Source organism: Anabrus simplex, chromosome X, assembly GCF_040414725.1.
Source record: "Anabrus simplex isolate iqAnaSimp1 chromosome X, ASM4041472v1, whole genome shotgun sequence".
Lineage (NCBI taxonomy): Eukaryota > Metazoa > Arthropoda > Insecta > Orthoptera > Tettigoniidae > Anabrus > Anabrus simplex.
The window spans coordinates 90,442,582-90,461,730 of NC_090279.1; the positions used below are offsets into that span (position 1 = coordinate 90,442,582).

Sequence of the window (19,149 nt, forward strand, 5' to 3'; positions counted from 1 at the left end):
CCTACGTGTGAAAATGACGATCCTTCATTATTTGTCCTACTCATTGATGCATGACATGGGCAGGAGACACCGTAGCGTACAGAAGAGGAGATAATGAACTGAAGTGAAGGACGTGAGGTATGATAGCGGAAAGGAGAGGGTGAAACGCGGTGCCGACATGCAGCCTACTTCGCTCATAAAGCAGCAAGCGATTAGCTCAAGGCTCAACTTCGCCCTCACTCTAAATGAGCAATGTGGTGAGGTTTGTAATGAATCCAGGCTTTTGTACGCAATCCACCAGCACCTCTCCCACCCGGCTGACCAACATTGTGATGGTGAAAATTGTTTCGACCAACGGGACGCCTTAAGCATCTTGCCCAGCAGGCGGACCAGTGCTTCTATCTACGTGATAAACTGATTTGTGCAGCTCATTTCCGGAGCTGGATCGTTCGGAGTATTTTCGAGATGATTTAGCTGTCTTGGAAACAGCCGTCTCTCTTCGTATTCTGGAGGTGTGAAAAATTAATAATCAAGGAAATCACCGTCGTATTTCCTGTACTTGGTCATGGATACTTAAATATGTGTGGCGCGCCTGAAAGTGCCCAGTTTTCTGCTGAGTAACTTGGACTGGAAATTGGACATATTAGATTCTTTATGTTGCCGGATATTGCTAACGATTTCCATAACAATTTATTTTACTGGCTACCATGTGACTTGAAACCAATGATTCCTACACCCGCCTGCTCTAATTGTATGATGATATGAATTAGAATGTTTGCAATTATATCAACAGGGGTGACGTTCATTCCAGCACGCATTGCTTTGGGCTGGATCCAGCTGAACACACAGGGAACAAACATGAAGCCAGACCATGATATGCCAACTGATCTTCATTTTTCTGAGATAAATGCTTCCTAGTAAGAAAACCTTCACTTGTAACGATTCACAGCTAAACATACTTCCTTCTGTAAGCTTTAGCTCGTGTAATATCAACGTCCATGCTCCTTCTTCCACTCAAACATTGCACTATGGCAGCAGTAGCACGATAATTTAAGGCCCTTCACTCAAATGAGATTTGGTAGGCAAAGTGGCGGTAAGTCGTGATGATTAAGCGGTGCCGAATACCACTGGGAGATTTTGTTTTGAGAATCCAAGGCAATGCATTCCATTCTTAACTTTCAGTTGATATTTCTTTAACATTGTATAGAATATAATTATTTCCTATTCTTGTTGACTTATGTTCAGATTCGGGATTTTTATAGTGACATCTGTCCGCGTGGATTGCTCCTTCTCTGGAGAGTTACGTTTCCTAACTGTCCTCGGGAGAAATTTCATCGATCTCCGTAAATTACTTTACTTTTACCAAGAAGTAATGCTAAAAATTGATATTACACATAAAAGCAAATTATGAGTCGGATATATGTCCTTTCCTCGGACAGCCTTCTCCCACTGCTCTAAATGGCTACCTGAAGATGATCGGTTATGTGTACGAAACATGCGGCAGTGTCTTCAAGCGCAGTAAGACATAACTCAAGACGCACTATGTATTAATGACTACCTCTTGAATTTCATTGCATTTCCCCTGTTTTTTTGCCACCTCAATTTGTTCACTATTAATAACTCTGGAGCCGCCTAAATCTACATTAATCATTCACTAGAGGGGGCTTTTCCCCAACTGAAAAGTTTCTACTATGTACTGTATTTCCAATAGTTGCGAGGAATAGAACCACTAGAATGCGGTCCACATTGGATTTCTTAAAAGTGAACGACATATTACTAACTTCATCATTTGTACAACTTTGGTTAAATGACACGAGACATTATTTTGCAATATTTTAAAAGTTAAATCTCAGCGGTTGGCAACACTGCATTTATGAGTATTTCTACCTCATTACGCCTTGATAAGTCACAAAATGCAGCTTTTTGTGTTGGCCTGCGAGGCCCATGTTATACATTAGTGTAGAATAAACGAGCACTTACACAAAACAGGAGCACATATGACAGTCAGTAAAACTGAGAACATCAGCACTGATCAACGGCATCCACACTTTGGAAGAACCGCCGTTCTCAGGACGAATTATGAGAATACTGTGAAAGAAAACAAAGGCCAAGTCATATCGTCTTAGAACGTCCTGAACCCGCACATATTGTGCCACTCATCGGAAAGGCATCCGCAGTTGTACCAAGTAAAGTAATGAGAGTTACCGAGCGCAAGAGATAAATGGAGAACTTCTGCTTGACCACTGTCTGCCTCAAGGTCTACAAAGGGCTTCCACATGTTCTCCACGTGCCCAGGGAACCGCGAGGGAAGAATGGAATAACTGACAGAGGGATGACCTGTAATTCAAATTTCAGGAAGTTTTCTATATAAAAAACTTTACAAGATTCACGTTTCTCTTGATTTAACATTTCAGAAAAATGTCTTGATAATTATTCTTTTTATACGTAATATTGATCATCTTTATGTTTGTGTCCTTCAGATTGGAAGATGGTGGGACATACGTCACTGGTGTGTAACCATTCAGGGTTCTGTGGTAGGGTGCATGTTTTTACATAGAGTAACTCTTCTTAGCGAGATCTAAACAGTTATCTCCGTTAACGTTATGTTCACTAAAAATGTGATGTAAGAGAAGTTGTAGGAATTAGAAGTTTCGATCGATTGTTTACATACAAATTCATCTTACAACGGATAATAGCAGAGGTGATACTTAGTTGCAGTCCTGTGAGATGCTGCGTCCATATCACATCGCGGAGACGTTACAGAAGGAACAAAGCAGTCATTTTACTTTTTTGATAGCGCAGCAAAAAGGGAGACATCATTAACAACGGGTTTCATGATTTTTCAGTCAGAGTGTTGAACTGTACCGTAGTTCACTTTCTGTCTGGGTTAACTCCGTAGTGTAGCGGTTCAAGTGTGCCCATGCTTCCTTCCCACTGCTTTGAGAAATATAATGTTGGCAGGACTGCCGATATCTAGTTAAATATGCTCACCTCCATTGGGAGTGCTGCTGGAAAGAAAAGCAAGGACACGAGTTCCCATTACTTACCACATTCAGCACCGTTATGTGAACTGAGTCTTGGAGTATTCCATTGCAATCTGTTGTTCGAGTGCTAGTAAATAAATACGTGGAGTCAGCAGCTCCCTTACATCATCTAGGAGCTGAGGAGGGAGACGAGCCTACATCCAGAGTTCAGCACATCATGGGGCTGTTTGCTAGGTTGTGGACGTATTGCATTTCACTTGGAAACTAGAAGTAAGGAAGTGTGGATCCCTGGTGGTTCCTATGGGGTAGTTTCTTGTTTGCTTTCCTCCCACACAACATTACACAAACTCAGATAACGTCACCCTAGGAAAGTGCCATAAACGTGTAAAAGGTACCATATGTACACACCCAGATATTTGTGTCGTGCAGAACTAAGGAGCCACGGAATCACCTTGGGGGATTTCGAACCCATGACCTGTATAATACAATCCTACAGTTGTTTCCACGTGATAGTAACACCGGTTCGCGTGTGGGGCTACGATACGTCGCTCAGCTATGGAACACTCACCGGGTCTCGCCTTCACTCTCGTTTCTCTTCCTACAGCAAGTTTATCATATTCTCTTTACTACAAGGTGAGCGCTGGTCCCTTTTACACCATTCACGGATAATCTGCTTAACTCACCTGAATGAGGGCATGACTTTGGTTTAGTAGTAGTTGTTGTAGTTGTAGTGGGTGTAGTAGTAGTAGGTTTGGATGTAGTATCTATAGCTGGTGTAGTATTCGTAGAAGTACCTGGAACAAAAAACGCACGAAATAATTAATTTCTGGTAAACAAAAATCCCGAAAATCTATCAGAGTCTCTGTAAGTAAAATCCGGACATAATTATTTCACGGTCACAGCAATGTCTGCTTCAAAATACAGTTATGTATAAAAACAGGTCTGTACCAAGTTTTGGTAAAAGTATGTGCTTCTCCCGTCTTTTAAATGTTCGTTGTTATCGTGTGGAACATTACTCTTTATGATAATGCTGCTCCAGATCGGTGTATTTGGTTTGTTTTTTCATTCTTGAAGGTGAAAGAAGGTTACATTTTAACTTAGATCCTTCTACACAGAATGACAAGCTTAAAACCTATAAGGTTTATTTTGATTACTAATGAAGGTAATTTCAGTTGATATCACTACATATTGCTGTATTTTCAAAGCTTGGCTATAAAGCAACGGGAATATTACATCTTAGGTCTCCTTTACTCAGGGCATTCATTCCAGCTGTCAGTTTTACCGACAGTAACCTTGGTTTTACAGCAAGCTCTAAATCGTCTCATTTATAACTGATGCCACGTAAATAAGTTATGAGTATAAAATCAAAAATTTAATATTCGGTCTGACCTGAAAGAAAATGTGAACATAAATTTCCGAGTTCTGAGGTGAGGAAATGTCTGTAACTATAGGACATGGTTCGCTGGTGGTGGCGTGTATTGGAAGTCTTCACTGGAAACTCCCGTAGGAGAGTTACGTGTGAACCATTCTGTTTGGAACACAGCTAACAACATATGGCCTGCTCTTGCTGTCCTGCAGTAGTGAGACGATCACCGTATGATCTGACACTTGGTGAGGGAACCCTGACAAATAGGTACCATCCCAGCATTCACCGAGCAGTGAGATGTAAGGATCTCCCACAACTTAGTGTTGCTTACGGATACTCAAAATGCTAAAAACAGGAAACATTCTTAGATTTTCAACCTTCAAAGGAATTTAAAATTTTTGATACAGCCCGAGTACCATATTATAACCTTCCTCGTTGTTTGAAAGTCAGGGACAGCTTAAAGTGAAAGGAAATCATAAATCTTACTCAACAGGTTTAATTCCGGTAGAGTGGTCTTACAGGAGATGAGAATAAGGTCTCTGCTCATTTCAAACTTCTGGGTATAGAAGTTCAGGGACGAAGGGATAACAATATGGAAGTTTGTTCCTTCCAGCTCTCCTTCAGAGCAACACTCCTCGCTCATTTTTAACCACAAAGGAAAAAAAACCGAACGAAACTGTCGCCAAAAGAAAGGCAAGAGCCACAACGGACAGGAAACTGAAGGACCCGCTACACCAAGAGACCAATGGAAGTCCACCTCTGTCTGTGAATTGCAATTAATGTACATACTAACATTTTCGCTACAATCACATTATACTCTCTGTCGTTATCCACATCTGATCAAATATTTCCTCGTCTGCATCAAGCCAACCATGTCAGTAGGCCTACACCCTGAATATATCGTTTCTGAACACGCTTTTCAAGTTTAACTTTTTAATAGATAACACATTCTTCTTTCGTCCGTATAAATACTTCCCCTCGTATCCATTGCATCCTATCTGAACAGTAAACACTCCAATTCCGGAAGAAATTTCCGCATCACTTACACACACACATGAACTACAAATCTCACTCCCAGTCTCACACATACCTACTCCTTAGTTTCATCTAAAGTACCCCTTCACTCAATATCCCTCCTAGAAAGTATCCAAATAATCATAATCTTATCTCCCTTCAGCTTCATAACAAGATCCCACTCTATGTCGGTAGTTATTCCTGCTTGTCGTACGTTGTTCGTACCAGCATTGAAACTACCACACAATCCTTACACTACTCTTTCGTCAACTTCTGACTTAACCTAACTCCCCTACCTCGGTTCCCTTTCCTCCACGCACTTCTCCCGAGCCTAACTATAGAGTCCTCAATGACCAGAGCCTCGACCCCACCCACCTCATTAGATCCCCTCCCGTACTACTCTCCCTAATCTTCTTTGATGTTCGCAGATCCTACTTCATCCTCCATTTTCTCCTTCTCTTGATCCTCTTTCACGCCCTCTACTCTATGTTTCCCTTTTCTCTGATCTCCCTACTACCTGTAACACTTTCAATTCCCCCTCTTTCCCTCTGTGTTTTACCAGCGGTGCCTCACAGATACTCTAGTGAAAATTCCCCTTGTCTTGATCCCTTTCCCCACAGTTTCCTTCCCCTGAAAAAGTTAGCGTACCTGTCTTTCGGAACTTCCCCTCCCATCGCACCCTGTACATTGTTCCTGTTCTCCGTCGAAACCCTAAGCTTATCCCATATTGTTATTGTTGGATGCGCTTGAGAACGGTTGGCTGTTGAGAGAGCTCTTGCATTATTGTAGTGATAAAGTAGTGAAAACCTATTGAAATAGCTTAATTTTGTGTATATCTGATTCATTTAGTGCTGTTTATATAGTAGTGTTTAGTGCTTGTTGGTAGAAATTGGGAGTAGTGATATTTATTTAAATTTTGTAACAAGTAATTCAGCTGGCATTCAGTAAATTACGTTTTCTAGGTTAAGTAGGCTAGCTAGGTGTACCTTGTTTCGAATTTAGGTTTAGGAAATACTTTAGGTAATAATATTAACTTCAAAAATATTTGTAAATATCTGTAGGTTCGTTGGTTGTATTTACAAAGGCAGATTATCATAAGGAATAGTACCGTAACTTCTGCAGCAACTTCTCCGGTATTTCGTATAGATATACGTTCAAACTATCGCGAAGGTAAAAATTTACTACATTAAAAAACACGATACGCCTGTAAACTTCCATTTAAAAAGAAGTTAAAGAGATTACACGGTAATAGTTAACAGTCTTTGTATTGTTATTGATTATTATCGTTCCTCATATTCAAATATTGCATTGTTGGCTACAGTCGTGAACAATGGGTGTAGTGTAGTCAAGTAAATATAAATAAAAATCAGCTGACCTTGTATTCCATTCATTTGTACTTCTGAGTAGGTAGTTAGTATCCGTAATTTATATTTCGCTCCCTCGATCTTTCATTATTCATGAGCGGTTAGCTAATAATAATAAAGTTCATATATCCCAGTAATTGCACTTCAAGTCCCTGGAGTAGTAGTAGTTTTGATATAAATATTTGAGAAATTATTGTAGACAACTTCGTATTTTTCAGTAGGCCTAATTAAGGACACTTTTTTTTTTCTCCGTCCCGTGGAGTAGGGAAAATAATAGTAATCCACCAGCTGTAATAAACACATAGCCACATTTCAGGAGAATTGTAGTGAAGATAAGGTATAATATATTAGATAGTATCTTGCCAGTTATATTCGTGTTTTTCTTCGTGTACGGCAATCCTTTTGATACTTAAGCATTTAAACAGACGCAGTGTAGTGTAGTGTAGATACATTGTAGTATAGATACAGTATATTTAGATAGTGTCGTATCTTGCCTGCTATATTCGTGTGTTATATTTCGTGTGTATCTATTAGACCGTAATACTAATAATAATTTGTCTAAGCATTTAGCTTCGTTGGTAATCTTTGAGTACAGTAGTTCTTGCAAATTTTATTTCTGTTGTGCTTAGTAGTGACATACGGTACGGTACCGGTATCGTAACTAGGATACGTCTGAAAGTAGTTTAAAAATTACTGTAGTGTACTGCACAGTAGTATACGAGTAATATCCTATTAGAATTTAGTATGCTTATTTTATTATTGTAAAATATTTGTGTAGTACTGGTGTAGTAGAGGTATCCGTAGAAACTGTTACAAAAATACTGTTGTTGAAATTAGGATAGGCTTGATTGCAGTTTGGAATTGTGTAGTTCTTGTGTATTACTTTCGATATTCGGTAATTAACAGCAGTTTTTATCCTGTTAGGGGTTGTAGGATAAAAAAAAATAGAGCACGACTAAGTAGTATTCTAGTGTAGTCGTATATTAATTACCTTATTGTTGTGTACTATCCCAGACAATATATCCCTCCGTTCATTTCTTTTTGCAAATAAGTTATTTTATTTTTTAATTTAAAATTTTTTCCCCGTAAAGAATGGCTAAGGAGCGCGAGTGTACTTATTGTGGGTGTGGTGAGGCATTAAGGGGTATGAGGGAGGAGTTGGAACGTTTGAGGGAGATAATTAGGATTCTCACAGAAGACAGGAAGGAAGATAGGACTCCCTCAAACAATGTACAGGTTACAGTAGGTGTACACGAGGGAGGGGAAGGAAAGGGAGGAAATGTAGAAGACAGGTGGTCTAATGTTCTAAGGGGAAGGAGATTGCAGGATAAGGGCTCTATTCAGGATCAGAATTCAGGACAGGTGTCTGTGCGAAATCGGTACGAGTCACTCCAGGTAGAACAACAGAGGGAAGATGACGGACAGGGAACTGTTGCTTAGATGTGTGGAAGTAGGAGGAAGGGAAAAGGTAGGAAAGGGAAATGTAGAGTAGAGGATAGGAAAAGACAGGTGGAACGGGGTCATGGGAAGGAGAAAAGGGAGAAGGAAGTAGCTTCTGCAGCTATCAAGAAAGATAGGGCTGACCAGGAGGGGAGGGGATCAAATGAGGTGGGTAGGGTTGAGGCTCTGGTCATGGGGGATTCCATCGTTAGACACGTGGGGAAAGTGTGTGGAGGAAAGGGAACCAGGGTAGAATGTTATCCAGGAATTAGGTTGAGGCAGATGTTGAGGAAAGTAGAAGAGAGGGAGGAGGGGAAGGAGAAGGTGTTAGTGTTTCACGTTGGTACCAACAACGTAAGGCAAGCTGATATAAGTACCAACATAGTTGGAGATGTGTGGGATCTGGTAAATGCAGCACGGGTGAAGTTTAAGAAAGCGGAGATTGTTATTAGTGGAATACTGTGTAGGAGGGATACTGACTGGAGGGTGATTGGGGATTTAAATGAGACTATGGAGTGGGTATGTGGGAAACTGGGAGTGAAATTTCTAGATCCTAATGGGTGGGTAGGAGATAGGGATCTGCGCTCGGATGGCCTTCATTTAAACCGCAGTGGTACGTATAAGTTAGGAAATTTGTTTGGAAGGGTAATAGGGAGGTACATTCAGGGAAACGGGATGGCCTAGGGAGCAGTGATAAGGGAACAGGGAACTGGAAATCAAGTAGGGATGACATAAAATTGTTAGTGTTGAACTGTAGAAGTATTGTAAAGAAAGGAATAGAATTAAGTAATTTAATAGATATATATTTACCAGATATTGTAATAGGAGTTGAATCATGGCTGAGAAATGATATAATGGATGCAGAAATTTTCTCACGGCACTGGAGTGTGTATCGTAGAGATAGGATAGGAATGGTGGGAGGGGGGTGTTCTTTCTGGTGAAAGAAGAACTTGTAAGCTACGAAAAAGTTAAAGATGAGGCACATGAAATTCTAGGTGTAAGGCTCATTTATAAAGATAATAGGCAACTTGATATATTTGGAGTGTACAGATCGGGAAAGGGTAGCACTGACGCGGATTCAGAATTATTTGATAGGATAGTCAGCTATGTGGGAAACGGCATGGAAAGAAATGTGATTGTAGCGGGAGATCTGAATTTGCCAGATGTAAATTGGGAAGGAAATGCGAACGACAGGAAGCATGACCAACAAATGGCAAATAAGTTAATATGGGAAGGACAGCTGATTCAGAAATTGATGGAAAAAACCAGAGGGAAAAATATCCTGGATGTCGTGCTGATAAAACCAGATGAGCTCTATAGGGAAACTGAAGTAATAGATGGTATTAGTAATCATGAAGCTGTTTTTGTGGTAGTTAAAAATAAATGTGATAGAAAGGAAGGTCTTAAAAGTAGGACTGTTAGGCAGTACCATATGGCTGATAAAGCAGGCATGAGGCTGTTTCTAAAAGGTAACTATGATCGGTGGAAAACCGTGAATAAAAATGTAAACAGACTCTGGGATGGGTTTAAAGAAATTGTTGAGGAATGCGAAAACAGGTTTGTACCTTTAAGGGTGGTAAGGAATGGTAAAGACCCACCTTATTATAATAGAGAAATAAAGAGACTAAGAAGGAGGTGCAGACTGGAAGGAAATAGAGTTAGAAATGGCTGTGGAAGTAAGGAGAAATTGAAGGAACTTACTAGAAAATTGAATCTAGCAAAGAAGGCAGCTAAGGATAACATGATGGCAAGCATAATTGGTAGTCATACAAATTTTAGTGAAAAATGGAAGGGTATGTATATGTATTTTAAGGCAGAAACAGGTTCCAAGAAGGGCATTCCAGGAATAATTAATGAACAAGGGGAGTGTGTATGTGAGGATCTTCAAAAGGCAGAAGTATTCAGTCAGCAGTATGTACAGATTGTTGGTTACAAGGATAATGTCGAGATAGAGGAGGAGACTAAGGCCAAAGAAGTAATAAAATTTACATATGATAACAATGACATTTACAATAAGATACAAAAGTTGAAAACTAGAAAAGCGGCTGGAATTGATCAGATTTCTCGGGATATACTAAAGACAATGGGTTGGGATATAGTACCATATCTGAAGTACTTATTTGATTATTGTTTGGTTGGAGGAGCTATACCAGATGAATGGAGAGTTGCTATAGTAGCCCCTGTGTATAAAGGAAAGGGTGAAAAACATAAAGCTGAAAATTACAGGCCAGTAAGTTTGACATGCATTGTATGTAAGCTTTGGGAAGACATTCTTTCTGATTATATTAGACATGTTTGTGAAATTAATAACTGGTTCGATAGAAGGCAATTCGGTTTTAGGAAAGGTTATTCCACTGAAGCTCAACTTGTAGGATTCCAGCAAGATATAGCAGATATCTTGGATTCTGGAGGTCAAATGGACTGTATCGCGATTGACCTGTCTAAAGCATTTGATAGGGTGGATCATGGGAGACTACTGGCAAAAATGAATGCAATTGGACTAGACAAAAGAGTGACTGAATGGGTTGCTATATTTCTAGAAAATAGATCTCAGAGAGTTAGAGTAGGTGAAGCTTTGTCTGACAATGTAATAGTTGAGAGGGGAGTTCCTCAGGGCAGTGTTATCGGACCTTTATGTTTTCTTATATATATAAATGATATGAGTAAAGGAGTGGAATCGGAGAGGCTTTTTGCGGATGATGTTATTTTCTATAGAGTGATAAATAAGTTACAAGATTGTGAGCAACTGCAACGTGACCTCGAAAATGTTGTGAGATGGACAGCAGGCAATGGTATGTTGATAAACGGGGTTAAAAGTCAGGTTGTGAGTTTCACAAATAGGAAAAGTCCTCTCAGTTTTAATTACTGCGTTGATGGGGTGAAAGTTCCTTTTGGGGATCATTGTAAGTACCTAGGTGTTAATATAAGGAAAGATCTTCATTGGGGTAATCACATAAATGGGATTGTAAATAAAGGGTACCGATCTCTGCACACGGTTATGAGGGTGTTTAGGGGTTGTAGTAAGGATGTAAAGGAGAGTGCATATAAGTCTTTGGTAAGACCCCAACTAGAGCATGGTTCCAGTGTATGGGACCCTCACCAGGATTACCTGATTCAAGAACTGAAAAAATCCAAAGAAAAGCAGCTCGATTTGTTCTGAGTGATTTCCGACAAAAGAGTAGCGTTACAAAAATGTTGCAATTTTTGGGTTGGGAAGAATTGAGAGAAAGAAGAAGAGCTGCTCGACTAAGTGGTATGTTCCGAGCTGTCAGCGGAGAGATGGCGTGGAATGACATTAGTAGACGAATAAGTTTGAATGGCGTTTATAAAAGTAGGAAAGATCACAATATGAAGATAAAGTTGGAATTCAAGAGGACAAACTGGGGCAAATATTCATTTATAGGAAGGGGAGTTAGGGAATGGAATAACTTACCAAGGGAAATGTTGAATACATTTCCAATTTCTTTGAAATCATTTCGGAAAAGGCTAGGAAAGCAACAGATAGGGAATCTGCCACCTGGGCGACTGCCCTAAATGCAGATCAGTATTGATTGAGTATTGACTACAGTTGCCTGCTCTTCGTTTGTGCTATGATCGTCCAATCTCGTCTTAAGCTCCATAGTGTAACGGTTAGCGCAATTACTTGCAATTCAAGTGTGCCCACCCTTTTATACCCACTGCTTTGAGAAACTTAATGTTGGCAGGACGACAGGTATATAGTTAAATATGCTCACCTCCATTGAGAGTGCGGCTGGTAAAAACTGCACGCCCTCAAGGCAAGGACACGAGTTTCCATTACTTGCCTTAAGCATTCTTCTGTAACCCCACATTTTAAAGGCCTCTACTCACTTTCTCTGCTTAGCATGTTGCTATCCCATGCAGTATCTCGTTTCAGACAAATACTTCCACAAACGACGGCCTGAATAGTATATTCATGGTGAGTAGAAGGTTTCGTCCTGCTAGCTTCTCCTGTCATTGGTTATTCTACTTCCTAGTTCCCCAAATTCCTCCACCTCCTTAATCAGTACAATTCCTAGTCCAATATCACCTGCTTCACCTTACTTTATCTACTACATTCCACTGCTCTTATTTAGTATTTCTTTGATTTCCTCCAGAACAATGACTACTATTGCCTGCGCTATATACACAGTAAGATGTAGGAGAGGCAGACTACACACCTGCCCGCTCGCTGGCGGATTGTTGCTTCCATTATTCTGACCACTACAGTTTCTATTATTCTTCGTTCCCTGTAATTAATTCCAATCCTCTCCGGAATATCAGAACGCGTTGTCCAGTCTCCTATATCGAACAGGTAGGAGACTAACACGAGCACGCTCCCTAGCTGATAACCGCCCACAAACACTGGGGTCCTACTGCTTTGAGTTAAGGGATACCGAGTGTGTATGAGAGTTTCATTACAACACTAGCTCTTACCGTGTACTGGTCGATGTACAGTAGTCACCGAAACAAGCTGCTCAATTTCACTGCTATCACATGATCTTCTTTCTTGGTGGACATTCACGGCTAATTCCCATTGGTTCTCCGTCGATGTCAATCGCCGCGTGTCAACCTGTAACGAAGATCGCAAACCTTAGACATAGACCTTACACTTAGTTGACAATCCACTGTAATTCCAAGGTGGATATGGAGCACGCATTTGGAACAATCCTGCCTCATCACACTCGTGATTATTTTTTATTTTTTCGCACGTCACAAGAAATGCCATTATGCCCATCTACCACATCACACAACGATGATTGGTGTTTTATTCGACGTTTCGCCGTAGCATAGAGTGGTAATTGGAGACGTGTTGTTTGTTCCTTATTCTGAGACATTACTCTGAAAATCGCAGAGTCATTTTCTTCAGTGTATTGTTCGTGTGTTTATAAAGCACGAGTTTTCGGGTTTTCTGGGCATCATCCTCCTGCTGTAAAATTTGACAACATTTCCAACAACGACGCTTCTGAAGTCTCATGACCAATGTTGCGAGGTAACTCGTAACTGTGTCGAGAATTAACTTTTAAACATTAAATAGCATTTGGTGTTCGGTTGCTCTGCGTAGCTGTGAAATATTTAAGCTCACCAAGAAGACTGAAGACGTACTCTAAGTCCTCGATAATATCTCCTTAACACAGGAAATACCAATTTTAGAAGTTAGGAGTGGAGGAAATCAACAGCAAATCAAAGATAACAGGGAGTACTTGTTATCATTCCAGGCAGTTTAGCAGTAGATATAGCCTGGCTGGACTACTTCCTACAGTTCTAGGCAGTGTAGCGGTATATATCACCTGGCTTATGGCTCGAAGCAGCGTAGATGTAGATATGACCTGGCTGGACTACTTCTTACAGTTCTAGGCAGTGTAGCACTATATATCACCTGGCTTATGGCTCGAAGCAGCGTAGATGTAGATATGACCTGGCTGGACTACTTCTTACAGTTCTAGGCAGTGTAGCGGTATATATCACCTGGCTTATGGCTCGAAGCAGCGTAGATGTAGATATGACCTGGCTGGACTACTTCTTACGGCTCCGTGTAGAAGTAGATATGATCTGGCTGGAATACTTAACATGGCTCCAGGCTTTTTAGCTGTAGATATGATCTGGCTGGACTACTTCTTAAGTCTCCAGGCTTTTTAGCTGTAGATATGATCAGGTTGGACTACTTCTTACGGTTCCAGGCTTTGTAGCAGTAGATATGATCTGGCTGGACTACTTCTTATGGCTCCAGGCTGTGTAGTAATAGATAAGACTTGGCTGGACTACTTTTTATAGATCCAGGCAGTTTTATTGGAAATAAATATTTATATAAAGAATGAAGAGCAGATAAAACCTCTTGGCAGATATGTAAGATATGTCCAGACCAAATACTTTAATACACCAATACCGGACAGCTGTATCTCAACAGCATTGAGTGGAGTGCGAACAGCGATGGTGGTGACATCTAGAGTGTTGGTGTGAACTGCGTACTTGTCTGTGCTAGTGCTACAGCTGAGAGGAATGCACCACACTCATTGGAAATATTTTTGTTAAAATAATTAAATAATCACAATAATTAAGAACGAAATTTTAAAATATGAAATGCCTCCTTCATAAACTTCCAAACGAGCATTATGTTAGCCGTGCCTTTCGCTATGTCTTAAAAATTATAAAGCAGAATCTGTTTGAGGATCCACCCAGCCTCTGGGGAAATACTTAATAACTACACTCTCCTCTTCTTTCTAACCTTTTCTCAATTACCTAGCGCAGGATTTTGTATGGACTTAGCCTAGTTTTCCTGCCGGATGCCTTTCATAACAGCAATCATATGTGGAGGGATATATACCGTACTCACTAGTGTTTTTGTGGTTGTTTTTTGCATGATGTGTTGTATATACTTGAAGATGCGTATGAATACGAACACAAACCCGTAGCCCTCGATCTACAGGAATTAACAGACGCGATTAAAATCTCCGACTTAGCCGGGAATCGTACCAGGGCCCTCTGAACCGAAGGTCAGTACGCTGACCATTCCGTGGTGGTGATTATTTTAAAAGGAAGTACAACTGGCCAGCCATCCTCTATTAACACTAATCAGAAGGGAAATGGGCCGGCCCCGTGGTGTAGGGGTAGCGTGCCTGCCTCTTACCCGGAGGCCCCGAGTTCGATTCCCGGCCAGGTCAGGGATTTTTGCCTGGTTCGAAGTCTACTCAGCCTACGTGATTAGAACTGAGGAGCTATCTGACGGTGAGATAGCGGCCCCGGTCTAGAAAGCCAAGAATAACGGCCGAGAATATTCGTTGTGCTGACCACACGACACCTCGTAATCTTCAGGCCTTCGGGCTGAGCAACGGTCGCTTGGTAGGCCAAGGCACTTCAAGGGCTGTAGTGCCAAGGGGTTTGGTTTTAGAAGGGAAATGGAAGAAGTCCAACACTCCAAAGAATGAAGGTATCATAAATGGGGGGGGGGGCACGAAGAGCTAACCAATCAGCCAAAGAGCCAACGGGGACAGATAACCTAACAACATCCATGATTTATTAAGATTTTAGGAAAGAGAAGAAGCTATAATTAAGAAACAGTTGTTTGGTCCATTATGTTGACTTCTTTCTTCTTCTTCGGTACGGCCGATCTTTCCGAACTCTACAAAGCAACTCAACCTCACGCTGCTATCTCGCTTTTGCCGTTCTTTGAATTTTCTGTTTTACCTCTGAAGACAAAAATACATAATTTATAACACATATTGGGGTTACGTGAGTGAACTACGATGTTCCTGACAAGGATGAAGGGTCCAGAATTTTCTAAAGTCTCTGTCACAAATTAATGCATGAAGAATTACCATACACACGTTTTACATTAATTGGACTGGTGCTCAAGCCAATAATGCACTGAAATAATTTTCTTACGCCGGGCTGAGTGGCTCAGACGGTTGATGCGATGGTCTTCTGACCCAATTTGGCAGGTTCGATCCTGGCTCAGTCCGGTGGTATTTGAAGGTGCTCAAATACGTCAACCTCGTGTAGGTGGATTTACTGGCATGTAAAAGAATTCCTGCGGGATTATATTCCGGCACCTCGGCGTCTCCGAAAACCGTAAAAGTACTTAGTGGGACGTAAAGGAAATTATTGTTATTTTCTTACAGTAAAAGAAAAGGTGACTGGATTCGAAACTCATGGCTTTGAATTTTCAATTTCAAGACTACCACGATAACCATTACGCTACAGACCTGCAAGTTTTCGATTGTGAAATTTATGGCACTGTTTAACAATATGGACCCTCAAGCTTGAGTATACTAGAGTTGCACATTTGTTAATATTATTGGTTTTACGTCTTACTAACATTTCAGTAGGGTATTTGATTGAATTTCTTAATATAAGGGGCATAGAATGTAACCTCAACACAGATGGAAGGTCATTACTTTTTGTAATACTTGCGGTCCTTATAATTTCCCACGCCCATTATCTTGCTGGGTAATTTGTTCACCGTATAACACTTTTCTTGGAATATAACTGCAATGTAAGATTATTTAGTGACAAACACTGATACATTATAAACAACACGGCAGTGCGCCAAGAATCATGCAGATGGCAATATGTTTTTGAAGAGTTGGTCACACCAAGCCATGTAGGTAGCAGCACTATCGGCTTTCTCGCTGAAAACAGCAAGCTGTCCGGTATTATCATATTAAAGTATTTGGTCCAGACCAAATCATGCGTTCGTCCATGATAACGCTGAGGTTCTTCACTTGTGGTACAAAAGGAATTGCAACATTCTGACGGATTACTCTCGGCAATGGAAGTTTATTAATACTTGCCATTTGATGTTGATAGCCTAGAAAGATTACTTGTGACTTTGTAGGATTCACTTGAAGGCCGTTGGCAGCAGACCATTCACTAACAGTCTGTAAGTCAATGTTTAGTAAGTCTATATTTTCCTGAAGGTCTTGCGCTGTACAGTCTGTGTAGAGTTGAAGGTCGACAGCGTACATGCAGTATTTGCAATGTCTTAAATTCGATGATACGCCATTCACAAAGAGTGCGATAAGAGAAGGTCCGAGTACAGAGCTTTGAGGGACTCCTCTATTCACGTGACGCCACGAGGGAACGAATACATTATTAGCTTTCACACATTGTTGACGTTCGTGAAGGTAGGAATGCATATATGTATGTATGCATGTATGTATGTATGTATGTATGTATGTATGTATGTATGTATGTATGTATGTATTGTACCAGTTACGACCTGTACATAAGTATATTTTGAGCATAAGTTTCGTTTATTTACCACGCGTAATGTTCCGAGCGCGGATGGTTTGTTTACAAGCAGCGAGGACCAGCTAGCGAAGTGTATGACGACTGTGAGCTGTGACGTAGCCACAGGGGCTAGCTAGGCCGCCCGCTCGTCTCAACACGTGTTGCCAGCCTTGACTGGTATTTTCTGGATTCCACGTCACTTGTTCTAGAGAATTCGATGGAGAAAATTTGGAAATCCCATAATAATTGTGCTAGCGAGTCGAGCGATATGTCATCTTGTTTGGGATCACCTAAACGTCCCAATGCCCGAGTTTCAAGCAAATCCATCGAGGGATTCAGGAGATATTCAACCAAACAGTATTATGACGTAGACATCCCGGATTGAATAAAAAGGGGACCTACTGTAGCTTATACACACAGTCTCAGCTGAGTAGTCAGCGAGGACACTCCTGCTGCTACTATCATCGTGGAACTCTGTCATTATACAAGTGTGGGAAGACGATTCTTCCAAGTTTGATAAAGTGGACTCATAAAACTTCGAGTGTTTTCTAAGTGTTCAGGAAATGGACTTGTATTATTTCCATGGGTTCGAGACCCGAATTTTTCTAAGTGTTCACTGAATATTATTTACGTGTCTTCGAAGTTGGAATTTTTCCAAGAATTAACTGAATGGACTTGTATTATTTACATGGGTTCGAGACCCGAATTCTCCTAAGTGTTCACTGAATGGACTTGTATTATTCACGCATCTTCGAAGCTGAAATTTTTCTAAGTGTTCACTGAATGGACTTGTATTATTTTCATGAGTTCGAGACCAGAACTTTTCTACGTGATCATTGAATGGACTTGTATTATTCACGCGTATTCGAGATGGGAACTTTTCTAAGTGTTCGTAAAATGGACTTGTGTTTTTTACGTGGAATATTTGCAACTGTTAAGGAACTCATTCTTCTAATAGACAGTGATTGATTAACATTGCTAGTGATGAACTTTAACTTCCCAACGACTTTGAACAAAGTCAGGATTTCACTTGCATTTACTGAAAGACTTGTACATTTGCCAGTGTTGGTTTAAGAGACTTATAAATTTCGTCAGCGAATTTATTTATGTGAATGGACTTGTGTTTTCGTCAGTGGTCACTCAAAGACTTTATGAGTTTCACCAGTGATTAACTTTAAATATATTCAGACTTCCAAGTGAATGGACTTATGTTTTTTCGTTCGAGTTTAGGCAAAGACTTGCACCTTCGCCAGTAATGAACTTTGATTTTAACTATAATTTCACAAGAAGGGACTTGTATTTTTCGTTGCCAAACGTTATTCAGAGACGAAGATTTTCCTAGTGATGAACTCTAAAATTATTAATACCACTCATGTCATTTTAGGAGTGTTGGAAGTCTTGATGTACAATTATCAAGATCCCTGCTTATAAGTTGATCATCCAAGGTGTTCATGGACTCAGTGCTACTAGTGACTTTGGGAACATCAATCCTCTCAGTCTCATTGGACTGAGGTAATACGTGACTATCTACAACATCGCCTGGATCATCGGGGTTCAACCCGGGCCTCAGAGTTCGAGACATCTCTACTCGCCGTCAATCCAGACAGTCCAGCGGCCTCTGTCAGAAGTATCTGGAGTCCCTGGAATCCCTGGAGTCTTCTGGAACGTGCTTCAACCAGCTTGGCTTGGTGAGCTGGAGAACCCAAGCCATACTATTGGAGTACGAGGAAGACAGTCCATTTCTACTTAGAGGTGATGTGCAAACTCATGACTTATTTGAATAAAATCTTATACAATCAGAGTCAAAGTTTTTCTGTAGATAGGACCCTACCTCCTGTACCGAGCCCTAGCTACAATTAATCCAGTTTTTCACCCTGAGATCTCTATTTCGTGCCCCTTTAAAAATTTAATCTGAGAGTCGGTCTCTTTTACTGGTACAGTATGTATGTATGTATGTATGTATGTACACGCATCACGAGAAGTCTGTGGATGAGTCACTACAATCTAGGCGATAAATAATTTTATTCACACTGAGTGAAAGTAATGATAGTTTAGGGGTTGGCCCAAAACTTAATTCTTAAATATTTATATTATTATTGGTCCTATCGATAAATGCTACATAACTAAAGTTTCATAGAATTAAATTTCCGATCATTTCTGTCATACATTTTTACCGTACCAGCTGTGATAACAGAAATATTAATGAATTTGTATTTTTTTACTGAATCCATATCAACGCCGAGCCACGAGAAATTGGGATAGCAGAATTTAATGA

At 40.5% G+C, this 19,149-nt stretch overlaps 1 protein-coding gene across 1 annotated transcript in view; it reads right to left on the reverse strand.

Moving 5' to 3' along the window:
* LOC136886809 (hemolymph lipopolysaccharide-binding protein-like) overlaps positions 1 to 19,149 on the reverse strand; it is a 62,513-nt gene that overhangs the window by 18,204 nt on the left and 25,160 nt on the right. The window contains exons 3-4 of the mRNA XM_068230862.1: positions 12,582 to 12,717; positions 3,647 to 3,757 (exon numbers count right to left, since the gene is read on the reverse strand). Coding sequence (XP_068086963.1) covers positions 3,647 to 3,757; positions 12,582 to 12,717 — 247 coding nt within the window. The remainder of the gene's footprint in view (positions 1 to 3,646; positions 3,758 to 12,581; positions 12,718 to 19,149) is intronic.